At 47.4% G+C, this 13,045-nt stretch overlaps 1 protein-coding gene and 1 long non-coding RNA gene across 2 annotated transcripts; one reads left to right on the top strand and one right to left on the bottom strand.

The window, feature by feature from the left end:
• Nucleotides 1-313: 313 nt before the first annotated feature.
• Nucleotides 314-1,144, bottom strand: LOC130514929 (uncharacterized). Its single transcript, XR_008947086.1, has 4 exons — nt 884-1,144; nt 714-797; nt 478-525; nt 314-397 (listed from the first exon to the last, which is right to left on the bottom strand). It is a non-coding gene; the product is annotated as an uncharacterized LOC130514929 (long non-coding RNA).
• Nucleotides 1,145-1,237: 93 nt separating this feature from the next.
• On the top strand, nt 1,238-12,874 carry LOC130514882 (serine/threonine-protein kinase/endoribonuclease IRE1-like). The gene is made up of 22 exons (XM_057014730.1): nt 1,238-1,508; nt 4,861-4,981; nt 6,347-6,380; nt 6,529-6,601; nt 6,768-6,840; nt 7,143-7,265; nt 7,508-7,609; nt 7,696-7,957; nt 8,334-8,412; nt 8,588-8,747; nt 8,872-8,987; nt 9,069-9,263; nt 9,435-9,699; nt 9,797-9,887; nt 9,984-10,173; nt 10,277-10,376; nt 10,455-10,654; nt 10,764-10,911; nt 11,032-11,159; nt 11,260-11,383; nt 11,578-11,645; nt 11,724-12,874. Exons 1-22 carry the CDS (start codon nt 1,434-1,436, stop codon nt 12,222-12,224), a joined length of 3,228 nt encoding a protein of 1,075 aa, XP_056870710.1. The 5' UTR covers nt 1,238-1,433; the 3' UTR covers nt 12,225-12,874.
• Nucleotides 12,875-13,045: the final 171 nt, after the last annotated feature.

The following is a 13,045-nucleotide window of genomic DNA, read 5'->3' as shown; positions in this document are numbered from 1 at the left end:
TGAAGCAGAACAAGTCTTATAACTTGACTTTCATAAATATCCACCCGTTTGTTTACAAGGACAAGCTTCAGCTGCCCAGGCTAAATGTAGTCATGAAAGACAATTTGTCCTGACCACCTTTATACTGCAATTATCAGTTGAAATTTGGGATTCAAACTTGTGTCTTGCTTTAAAAGAGTAACTTGGTGGAAATGCCAAGCAACCCCAGTTATGACAAGATATGGTCTCGCACTACGCTTGACCCGTCAACAGACACAGAAAAGCCCGTTCAGGTTCAGTGGAGTGCTGCGCAGAATAAATCCATGAACAGCGATTGAGGAATAGTATTTATTAACATTTAATAAAGTAAACTGTGACATATCTGCAAATACAGCCGCAAGTGCTTCTTTGTCACCATCTGCAAAAATGGAAATATGACAGGATTTAGACATTTTGGAACAAGCAGGGCGTCAGATTATTCAGTAGTCTGCTTATTACCATGTATTGCTTCACAGGCGATGTCTCCACTCAAAGATCCATTCAATCCTGCAAAGCAAAAAAACAAGTTTATAAAGTTGCTCTTTCAATCGTGCGCCACACACTGGTCACTGGCGGTCATGTCAGACAGAAGAGTTGACCTCATGTTAAAATCAGAAGTCTAACGCAATAAAGCATCATTCATGAAATCAGGATCTGCGCTGATTAAACTGAACTGTTGAAAACTTCCAAACTACCTTGAATCGACCCGATCTGCGATCACGCCTCTGATCTGACCACGTGTCAATCTGCAGTAACTTGATCGGAACTCGTCACCGGGCCTGTGGAGAGGACAACATGTTGCAACTCTCAGATAAAGTCGTTCCCATTTTTAATTTTGTAGATTAAACAAAAAAAAACCACCTACCGCCATGTTTCCACGGTGCTCCCTCGCTAAGGCCGTCTCGTCTTACTTCATTTTTAACGCCACAACCTTTGTAATTTAACGCAATATGTTCTACGAAATGCGTAAGTTATTCAAAGTTTGAATCCTGGGACGCGCAGATGTCTCAGACATGCTGAAATAAATGATCTGTAGGGCCCACAGAGAGATCCGTCGGACCACGGACAAGTCGCGTGGGTCCATCGTGAGTGTGAGGCAGAAAATGTCCCCCGGAAGTATTTTATAGCACATCCGGTGTGCGAGCGTCTCTTCTGATTGGCTGAGGCGGACTCCCATCTCCCCTCCTCCACTCGCTGTCGACATGCATCCCAAAGTCCAACCCCCACACTTTTCATCATTCCAGGAAGAAGAAGCGGATCTAACGTTGTACTCGCCGCCGCTGGCTCGCTCAGTGCCTTCAACGTGACAGCATTTATCCGAATTTGGTAACATCTGGTCGGTTTTCAAGTCACATCTTCTATGTAGTCGACGGCCGCCCGGACCAGCTGTCTAACCCGGTTTAAGACCAGGAAATATGGACTGGACTGTCAGTCGGATCCGTCTGTGGTGCATTTTGGCGTTGCTTTCCTGCGCTGGTCTCCCACAAAAGGTACGAGGGGGTAAATGGAGAAGATAGCCTCGGTTAGATGGTATTCATTTGAAGTCGTTTGCTAAGCAATTTCCTTAACATTAATGATTTCCTGTCTTCCTGTCTGATTTCCAGGAATAGAAAGACAAAGTAAAATAGTTGTTAGTGAGATGCGGTGTGTTAGCAGGAGTGGAATTAGCCAGTGTTAGCTCTAGGGATAAAAGCACACGTTCTGAAGCAGTGTGCGCTTTTAAAGGCGGATAATCAACTATGCAAACATTTCGTTATCCTCTCAGGTCGTTATTCAGGAGAACAGTTTGAGCAGAAGTTCAAGAAAACCATTCAGTCTTTACTGAGAAACTTCGAAAAAAAAATCTCCAGATGCTCGCTGCAAAATATATTCTTATTATTCTGTCTTAAACTGGTGTTAAACTATGCCAACACATACTTCTATTCACCTCCTCCCCCATCTCACAGTCACAGTTTGCACTGTGTGTGTGTGTGTGTGTGTGTGTGTTGATATTACTTTGCAGTAGTAACAAACATAATCCCTTCACGTTACACATTTTCTATTTTATACATTTTCACACACACCTTCCTATAGTTTTTGACACCTTTTCTGTGTCATTTAGTGTTCATTTATATTCCAGGACAACCCCTGATATGGTTGTGGTCAGTGAATATTTGCAGGTCAGTTGATTAAATCATGCACATGTGTTAAAGTGGGACAGAATATCCACGCATACATTACAGTTTTATGGTGTAATATATAGCTGTTTAATACTACGGGGACTGGCATATTGTTTTTGCTAGCTCACTTGAGAAAACAGTTGAAGTAAATTTCCATTTCGAGACATGTGGCATTATGATAAGACACTGGCCCAAAGAAGCAGATTAGGAGAGCCTTTTAATCCCATCATCATCTTCATGTCTCAGCTTCCTCTCAGGGTGTTAAACAGTCATCTGATGTCTGTAAAGCCTCAGCTCTTTTGAGTAATATAGAACTGCCTCGTACTGAAATTGTACATTTGAAAGACCACACTTGCTGTTCTGGCTCCTCTTCACATGTTTACGCCCCCCTTCAGCTCCTGCTAACCCCGTAAATTCTCTCCCCACGTGTGATTAATCAGCTGACCCTCCCCGACATCTTCGCTGCCCATATTTTGCTCACTAATTATTTTTTCCCCACAGAAGCGGTGTCTTTGAATCACCACAGGCTAATTGGAATAGAAGTTGTAGTTACTATCTTATCACACCACTAGATTGACTGCATAAACCAGAACAACCCGTGCCAGCGCGTTCATAAACACACCATCGCAGTATCCTTGATGAGGCGTTTGTGTCAGGAAATCCTGACACATGAATTTAAACTGTCCTCACCTCAAAGAGGTCACTATAACAGAAGATATACGCGACCCTGCAAGTCATCGGTGGAAGGTTTTTCCAGCACGTGTGCGGCATGTGCTGGAAAAACATTCCGCCATTTTTTTCTTTCTGGCTGATAAACAATTCAGTGTTTTCACGTTACAGACTGGATCTGAAGCGCACAGCTTTAACTCTTTGGGTTGAAGCAGTTTAACGTGTCTGCTACGTGCAGCTAGACCCAAGGTGCTGACTCTAAAGAAGCTAGCATGGCGGCGGCGTCATCGGTCCGGCCGTCTTTACCGTCCTCGCCTGTCTGAAAGTTCAGTTTATTCAAGAAAAGTCTGTTTTGCGAACGCTGGCCCTGCCAACACCTGGTGATATCATATCGGAGCATCTTTCAGGGGTGTAATAAAGGTCTACAGTCAAGGTGTTTGTGTACGCTCTACGCTCACCTGCCAATTTCAGGCTGTATTTAGGTCGCCTGATTCTAACACACGAAACTCCAGCGGCCTGCAGGGAGTGACCACGGCGCTCACATTTCCCCTTTAAGCCAAGTTTGGCCTCACAGGGAAGGCCCCAGAACTCTGGTTTCGCCCAGTTCTGTTGAATTATGTAACTTGCTTATGCAACAACTAAATATGGGTTACACGCTGCATGAAGAAACGAGAGGGAACATCTGTGCTTTTAATTGTCTTTGAGAAAAGGTTCAGAAGATCCAGTTGTTGTCAGCCACATGTGGCAGATGCTTTAATAATCTCCCCTAATCCTCCAATATATCATCCATATTAAAACAAGGCCTCTATATTAAAACGAGGCTGAATCTACCAGCTGCTAAAGTTATTTGCTTCTGAAACCAAGAAATCTGATAGAGCTTGCAAGTGGGGGGGGCAAAAACAAGTACAGTGTGACGGTGGTGATGCAGCCCAGTGAGAACAGCCCCAGGTGCGTGGTATTGACACAAATATTTGTGAAGCATTTGAGATTACAGCAGGGGATCGGCTGGCAGATGTGAAACTTCCAGCGGCTTCGGTTATTTTAAACATTCTCTCTGTGCTCGCAGGATTGTGTTCACTGAGTTGTGCAAAGTGCATTTGCCCCAGCCGGAGGACATTGTGGTTTCGGAGCACTTCAACCGCCACCTTCCTGTCACTCAAGAGCTGCTACGTTCAGACAGCTGTGGTTATTTTAGAATAGGATAAAAATCTGTTGAGGGAGCTGTTGAGGGCCGTTGCAGAACAGTGCGGATCAATCCAAAATAACGATGATTTCATGCTTTTTTGGGGTAGTTGAAACTGACCAGCAGCCACACTTGAGAACCAAGAGTGATGTTTTTAAAATTCCTGAGTGGGTGAATGAAGCGCATACAAACCGCAGTGTTGTTATTTCCAGTTTAGGCCAAATCATGTGACTCGTCTTGTTTAGGCTAGCTGCCGTATTTAAAAAGTCGACTGTTTTCCCCTGGAACTGTCACATTATTTGCGTAGTTTTTTTGTTTCCACGCATCACTCGTTTGTCATTGCTCCACCACTTTGGTCATTCGGTGAACCAACTGGCCAGATCTCGTATCTGTCGGCGTCTTCGTGTCTCTGAGTGGGAGTGAAAGGCTCCCGTCGGCCCACCATTCATCTGTGCTGAGAAGAGCTAAAGCACACAGAAAGCCGAAGCTGCCATCCAAAGTGCGACGCTCAAGTGCGGAGCATGAAACACGTGCACGGCCTGCGTGCGGTTTGCTTTGGTTTGGGTTTGTTTGCCTTCGTCCACGCTGTGACCTCCAGCTCCGGCTGTCACGTTAAACTCTTTAAAGCTCCTTCTCTCTTGCCTGTTTAATCACCACCCCCCCCTCCATCCTTTTCGCTTTGATTTCATCTGCCATTACAAAGTATTGATTCGGAAAGGGGACATGAGTGGCACACATCCCAGAGTTTCCCCACGCCCCACTTTTCTTATTCCTGAATTAAAAACCATTTTCTGCCTTATTTCATTGTAATAATTAATTTGTTTTGTGCAGGGCCTCTGCAGCGCCACCACTGTCTCCCTCCCCGAAAGCTTGCTGTTTGTGTCCACCCTGGACGGGAACCTACATGCCGTCAGCAAGAAGTCGGGCTCCATCAAATGGACCCTTAAAGAAGGTACGAAACCCACCCAAGGCTTTGTTACCATGAGGTTTTGAAACCCCGATCTTGTGCATAAATCTCGCCTATGTGTACTGTAACTGTGTGCATTCAATAGGACTGTCAAATATGACAAGGGGCCAAAACAGTTTTGTTTCAGGACAAACTTGGAAACACGCCGCCAGCTGTTTTGTTTGGCCCGACAGCAGGTTAAATGTTAACCAGGCCAGGGGCCAAAACAGTGTTTAATTAGGTTCACGTGGGCAAGAGCAAGCAACTGTGGTTGGCATGTGCGACATTAGCGTGATACACACACGAGTGAGCGCTGAGCGAGGGCCCGTTGGAAGAAGGTGTGTTTTCTTCGAGGATGGGAGAGAAACAGCCAGAAAGTTCATTTTTGAGGTGACTCATCTGCTGTGGTCTGAGGTTTCCTGGTAGGGTCGTTAATAAATGGAGGCTCCATCTGTTTTTCCGGAAGAGCTGCTGAATATTTGTCCAGTTGTGTGCCAGGCTTTGCACACACCTGCCGTCCTCTTCCAGTCAGGAAACGCTACCCAACTCTGCCTCCTCAGGGTGCACAGGGATCCTGACTGGTTAGAAATGCAATTACAAGTTAACCAAATAGAATGACTGTTTCTGCTAACACAGAAGCTTTGTTGTCACCTCCCCCTGCAATTACTCATTTAGTTACTACCCACCTTCAGGTAATCCTGTAACTACCCCCTCTATTATTGACCCCTTCAGGCACATCCCAGTTAATCGGCGGTCCGCACCCTGTGTGTTCGCGCTGGAAGGAAGGGTGTGTGTTTGTACTCTTCTTCATTGTTTTACATGCAGCTTTTACATTTTGTCCCCGGCCAGCGGAGAAAATGAGGCTTACACACACACACACACACGTGTGAGAGGCAGCAGCCGTGTTCTCAGGCTCAAATACCAGGAAGATGAACATTTCCCATCCTCGCCATCCCTCTCACAGCGCCTGAGCAAGCTCAACTTTAAAGGGTTACTCTTTGTTGTACGACTCTGCATCGTGCTGCTCCCTAAACTGTAGTACCGGTCTCTGGGTGTGATGGCAGCACAACCACCAGTTTGTTTACCACCGGGCTTATTTAGAATATTTAAAGGGCTGAAATAATAAGCATACAGGATAAAAAGGGAAAAAAATCTGCTTCTGCTTTAACCAGTATAATTAAAAGTTATTACTTTTGCTTTTAGGAGGATGTGAGAGGTTTTGAACTAAGCCCGTCAGACTCCTTTTAGGACTGATTTGCACCGTGTGTTCAGTGAAATGGCCACAGATGTTCAGTTGAGCTTCAGCTTCAGCCGTCGGTTAATGATCCCGTCAGTCCTGAAATGCTTCTTGTCTCCTTTCTCTCCTCACAGATCCAGTTCTTCAGGTCCCCACACATGTGGCAGAGTATGTATCTATTCTCAGCACCTTTTGTCCATCCCTGCATAATACACCCGTCTTTGTGCCTGTAACTTCCTGCTGTACCCTGCTCCGCCCTTCTGCTTATTTTAGTGCTAAAGAAAGATAAAAATGTCATCCACAACCTTTATTTCAGACCGGCGTTCCTCCCTGACCCCAATGATGGCAGCCTGTACTCTCTGGGAGGAAAGAACAGCGAAGGCCTCACAGTAAGAGGAACTCGTTAAATCAAAACAATACAACCTTTTTGGTCCCTGGTTCCCTTTTCTACACTTAAGTCCTCACCACACACTTATCTGAATCTAAAATGATGCATCACCAGGTGTGGACTCCATATTCTGGCAAATCTGAATAATCTAACCTCTCCCCTCCCAGAAATTGCCGTTCACCATCCCTGAGCTGGTGCAAGCGTCTCCCTGTCGCAGCTCGGACGGCGTTCTTTACATGGGTGAGGCTCGTGCTCAAATCCAGATCTCACAGTTGCCTTGAGCCACGCTGTCGCCTTCTAATCTGAAAAGCTAAACAGTCTTTTTCTAAATCATGTGAGTTTATCTGAGCATTAACCAAATGGAACCCTTTGGTTTGGTCTTGCCTGCGGTCGCAGACGTGTCTCATGGGAGAGGGGAGGGGCAAGTCATTATCAGCAGTGCTGATGTTTATATCACGTCTGCCTGTGTTATTTGGACTGATTTTGGTTTGAGCGGAGACGTCACACCCAGACCCCATAATGGCCTCCTCCTACTCTCGTAGGCAAGAAGCAGGACCTGTGGTACGTCGTGGATCTGCTGACTGGCGAGAAACAGCAGACCCTGACCTCCTCCTTCGCCGAGATGTTGTGTCCGTCCTCCTCCCTCCTCTACCTGGGACGCACAGGTGACTAAACCCACAGAAGCCCGTCAGCGTTCCCAGTGCAGCCGTTCCATCACTCACAGCCCATAAACAGCCGCTCTTATCTGGCTCCTCAGCAGCCACGTTTGTTTAGCATTTCCTAACGTCCGCATCTCATCAAGGCCCTTGTTTACCTCCAGTTCTCCGCCCAACACCCTCCCCCCACCCGTTCCTGCAGCGTTTAAAGGTGCGATGTGGCAATGCCCTGTTTTTCCTCCTCCCTGTAGAATACACCATCACCATGTACGACACAAAGAGCAGAGAGCTGCGCTGGAATGCCACCTACTCCGACTACGCCTCCACCCTTCCCGATGATGACACCAAATACAGTGAGACTTCTCGAGCCGCGCTCCTTTGTTTTGTTAGCCACAAAGGTGCCAACGGCTTTCCTGCCCTTTGTGTCCTACTAAAACAGAGATGGCTCATTTTGCCTCCAATGGCGACGGCCTGGTGGTGACGGTGGACAGCGACTCCGGAGACGTTCAGTGGGTGCAGAACTACAATTCCCCCGTGGTGGCCATTTATATCTGGCAGCGCGAGGGCCTCCGCAAAGTTGCCCACACCAACGTGGCCGTGGAAACCCTGCGCTACCTCACCTTCATGTCTGGAGAGGTCGGCCGCATCACACAGTGGAAATACCCGTTTCCCAAAGAGAAGAAACCCAAAAACAAGTTCCTGTAAGCAGACTTTTTATGGATATTTCCAAAAAAAATCTCATTGTTCTTACAAGTGTTGGCACATTCTGACTGAATCATTGTGGCCTGTATTTCTCAACAGGATGTAAAAGCAAAGCATGATTTTAAGTAGTGATATGTGACATTGCTCAACATTTGGGTGAAGCTTTGACATGCATTAACTAATAGGTGGGTGGCAACAGGCCTCCGTTCTGCTCAGCTTTCAGAGAGCAGTACTGGTTTTTATTTTTATTTGTTCTGCTTCACACCTGCCCCTGAAGGGGAAAAACAATATCAGCCTTTAGATCTGTGAAAATGAAGTAACTGTGAACTCTGCCTATTTATAACTGCTTCATACCGCTGCGCTCCTTTTCTCCAGGGCTACTCTCTATGTGGGGAAATATTCCACCAGTCTGTATGCATCCCCCTCATTGGTGCATGACGGCGTCACCGTGGTGGTGAGTGATCGAATCAATCTAAAACAGTGTACAGTGGAGGCTCGGAGCATCGTTGTGCCATTAGCATTTCTGATCTGCCCCATCATGCTGTGAATTCAAAGTGCTGTTTTGTTCAAGCTTGTTCTGGCTCAAGTCTGGTTGCTTCAGTAATCGGCGTGCTTCTGTGCACACGCAGCCTCGCGGCAGCACCTTCCCCATGCTGGGGGGTCCGGACAGCCAGGAGACCGAAGAGGACAAAGAGTGTGTCATCACCCCCAGCACCAGTGTCAAGTTCAATGCTGCACTCAGAAAAAGAAATCGGGTCAACTTCATGAGCAACTATCTGCTCCTCATCGGTAATATTTCCTGCCAGATCCAGAACTTTTAATGGCTGCTGCGCCAACACTGCCCTCTCCTGGCCGATAGGAATTACAAATGTTTGAGTCGGGCTTTAATTTAAAAGACTCCAATTGCTTTCAGGTCATCATGAGACACCTCCTGAGGCTCACACCAAGATCCTGGAGAAGTTCCCTGACAGTTTTCCTCGTGCTCAAGGCAATGTCATCCCACCTACAACAGACAAGAAGGCAGAAGAGGTGAGCTACATCTGAATGAGATTATTTTTATGCTCGTATCAGAACATCTGCACTGACATCCACCCTCTGCTCGTGATATAGAAGGTGAACGATAGCGGCATGGATGATGCCCCGCCGCCTCCTCTGCCTGACACGTCTATCCAGGAACCCGGGACTGCTGGCCGAAGCGTGCGTCCGGAGGCTCCCGTTGACAGTATGCTGAAGGACATGGCCACCATCATCTTCTCCACTTTCCTCCTGGCTGGCTGGGTGGCCTTTGTCATTACCTACCCCAAAGTAAGTCTCACGGCCCCGTAGAATTTAAGGATGGAGCCATTTCAAAAGATCTAACTGCAATCAGGTGGCCCTTCCAGGTGGATCCAAGTGTTATGCGGATAACACGGTATCATTCCTTGGAAGAGTGTTTTTATCTGTCAGAAGCTTCACTACTTTGTTCTGCTGCCACAGAGTGTTCACAAGCAGCAACAGCTGCAGCATCAGGAATTCCAGAGGCAGATGGAGGAGAGGCTGGAGCTGCTCCAGAGACAGCAGCCATTCCTCTCTGCAGACATTGGTTTGGGTTTAGGCCAAGACAGCGACTATCTGGAGGTGGTGCGCGCTCGTTCTGAAAGTTCAGACCACAGCAGCCCAAACGTCACCCCCCGCGCCTCCAACCACTCCAACCTCTCCGTGTCGGAGCACGGAAGCTCTCCTTACGAGCATGAGGAAGGAGGTAATAATGCCAAAGATTATTCCCACGCAGGGATTGGAGCTCGTTTCAGCTCGCTCACACCTGGGTTTCATTGTCTAATATTGCTGTCCATCATCAGAGGAAGAATCAAGTGTTGTCCGAGTGGGAAACGTATCATTCCGTCCTAAAGAGGTGTTGGGTCACGGCGCCGAGGGCACCATAGTGTACAAGTAAGTCCGACTGCTCGCTCTTCATTCATTTGCTTAAGCTCAGTTTTGGGGGACTTTTTCAATTACAATATTGTGTTTCCCTTGTTTGTCCACAAGGGGGCAGTTTGACAACCGTGCAGTGGCGGTGAAAAGGATCCTCCCAGAGTGCTTCAGCTTCGCCGATCGGGAAGTCCAGCTGCTGAGAGAGTCAGACGAACACCCGAACGTCATTCGCTACTTCTGCACAGAGAGGGACCGACAGTTCCAGTACATCGCCATCGAGCTGTGTGCAGCCTCGCTGCAGGAGGTAAGAACTGTCTCATCAGACCGAATGAGCACCTCGCTGGAGAAAAGGTTCACACGAATAGTTGGGCTAAAGCATCTTTACTGTCTGTTTCTAACCCATTAAGTATGTAGAAAGGAAGGACTTTGAACGTCGCGGGCTAGAACCGGTGATGCTTCTTCAACAGACCATGTCAGGACTGGCCCATCTGCACTCTCTTAACATAGGTATCCATCCCTGAGTCCAGAAGCTCTTCATATCTGAGCAGCAGTAACAGAACTCATGTTCTGTCTCTGTTCTGTTAGTCCACAGAGACCTGAAGCCCCACAACATACTGGTCTCGATGCCCAACGCTCACGGTCGGGTTCGGGCCATGATCTCCGACTTTGGCTTGTGTAAGAAGTTGGCAGTGGGCCGTCACAGTTTCAGTAGAAGGTCTGGGGTTCCAGGCACCGAGGGCTGGATCGCTCCTGAGGTTCTCAGCGAGGACTGCAAAGACAACCCGGTGAGCCAGAAGCTGTCGCTACATTTCAATCACTGAAATCATTGGGTTTGTTTAGATGTCTGTCGACCATCTTACCTGCCTTTCTGAACCTTCTGCTTTCCTTTTGTAGACCTGCGCCGTCGACATCTTCTCTGCCGGTTGTGTGTTTTATTACGTGGTGTCCCAGGGAAGCCACCCTTTTGGGAAGTCCCTGCAGAGACAGGCCAACATCTTGCTGGGAACGTACAGCCTCGACTACCTACAAACGGACAAACATGGTGAGGACGAAAGCTCCTCTCTCCTCTGGAGCGTTTCTTCAGATCATGCGCTTTACATTTTTGAAACACTAGAGGGCAGTATGGAGGAATGTGTGACTGGTTATCTCGGTTCTTTATCAGGAGACATTGTAGCCAGAGATCTAATAGAGCAGATGTTGAGCGTGGAACCATACAAGCGACCCTCAGCCGAGAGTCTTCTCAAACATCCATTCTTCTGGAGCTTGGAGAAGGAGCTGCAGTTCTTTCAGGTCAGCTTCAGTTTCATTCTTTCAGTGGTAGAATAAACGTTTGCAGAATCAATGAAAATATGATGAATATCTGACAAAATCAATTGTGGTTGTACTGCAGGACGTGAGCGACAGGATCGAAAAGGAACCGCTGGACGGACCGATTGTTAGACAGCTGGAGAGAGGAGGGAGGGCCGTTGTCAAGGGCGACTGGAGGGAACACATCACTGTGCCACTGCAGACAGGTAAGATTATCATAGTAGGAAGTTTTTATCTGGGGATGTAATCCCGCTCCTGCTGCTGCCATGTTGTCGTAGACTCGTTCCTCTGGAGTGTGTGTAAAGACCACGCTTGAAGACTTCTCTAACAGGATTAATTAAACGTCTTCATCTTTTGAGGATTTCTCAGTTACTGATGAGCGTCTTCTGTTCTTTGTCAGACTTGAGGAAGTTTCGCTCCTACAAAGGCGGGTCGGTCAGAGACCTGCTGCGTGCGATGAGAAACAAGGTACGGATGTTCCCTCTTGTGTATTCAGAGGAAAGCTCCCTTTGGTATTAAGATTTTCTTCTGCTTGTCGTCTAACAGAAGCATCATTACCGAGAGCTGCCTGCTGATGTCCAGGAGACTCTGGGCTCCATCCCCGATGACTTTGTCTCCTACTTCACCTCCCGCTTCCCTCACCTGTTGCTGCACACCTACCTGGCCATGAGGAGCTGTGCATCTGAAAGACCCTTCCTGCCTTATTACTCCAGTGCAGAGCCACTCACCAAAACACAGGGCCAGAACCTCAGGCCTCAAACACAGAGCGATCCACTGCCAGCTCACACGCCCACATCCCCCTCACAACCCCAGGACCCAACACACTGTGCGCCCCCCCCACAGGTCTCCCCTCCTCTGCCCGCTGAATCGGTGCCCCCAGTGTTACCAGATGTAGCTTCATGTTTGCCACTTGAGACAGTGCAGGTGGGAGAGTCCACACAGACTAAACGGGAGAGTCTGATTCCCTCTGAATCAGGTCAGTCTGGGATGCACATCTGTCCAGATGAGCTCAATCAACCAGTCGGAAGCGGCTCAGAATCGGGGTGAAGCAGCACTGGGGGAGCATTGCCTCTGAGTGAGGACCAGGCCTGCAGTGCCTGGGAGCCACAGCGAGACAGCCGCTTCTTTATTTAAGTGCCTTCTGCTCACTGACGATGATCACTGAAACCGTCCAATAATGGGCCCCCGTGGCTGGAGGACGTCGCTGGACTCGGCAAAGACGCGTTGTGTTTATACGTTAACAGCATGTCCAAAAAGTGTCTGTCTGAAAAACACAAAACAAAAACACGTGGCATCTAATGTGGGAAATGATATCTAGATGTTGTTAAATAATTGGGTGGTTTTTATTGTGCAATGCTTTGTGTGTCAGCCTGTTTACTGCACAGATACTGTATGTATAGTTTTGTATAGACGGATGATTCATTTAACGTGGCCGACGTGCCTTTTTTAGAAAAAAGGAAAAAACAATGTTCACTGTGCTGTATGGGTACAGATCTTTACAAATGACTATGCTAAATGTGCTTGATTCCAGTTCATGCTGCTAGACTGCTTTACTTTTACCAATCAAGGCTATCGCTGAGCGGACTGTTCCAAATGTTCAGGGTGGTGCCGTTATAGTTGAGGTTGCAACACAGGTTTTCACAGGTGACGAAGTGAAGTTATTGACTTGCACATTAAATTCTATTTTTATTTTCATACCGACCTTGTGAATGTTTGGTGTTTATAGATTTTTATATTTACAATCTCTGTTTTTATTATACAAAACCATTGGTGGATCTTAAACCTGAAGTGCTGAACACTTTCTGGGGAGACCTGATAAAATTGTTTCCATGCGGAAGTACAAGGCAGATGCACCCTTTTCCTTGAAA

The sequence above is a fragment of the Takifugu flavidus genome, chromosome 18, assembly GCF_003711565.1.
Source record: "Takifugu flavidus isolate HTHZ2018 chromosome 18, ASM371156v2, whole genome shotgun sequence".
Lineage (NCBI taxonomy): Eukaryota > Metazoa > Chordata > Actinopteri > Tetraodontiformes > Tetraodontidae > Takifugu > Takifugu flavidus.
The sequence above is the reverse complement of the archived record's forward strand: the minus strand, read 5'-3'. Positions and strand labels throughout refer to the sequence as shown.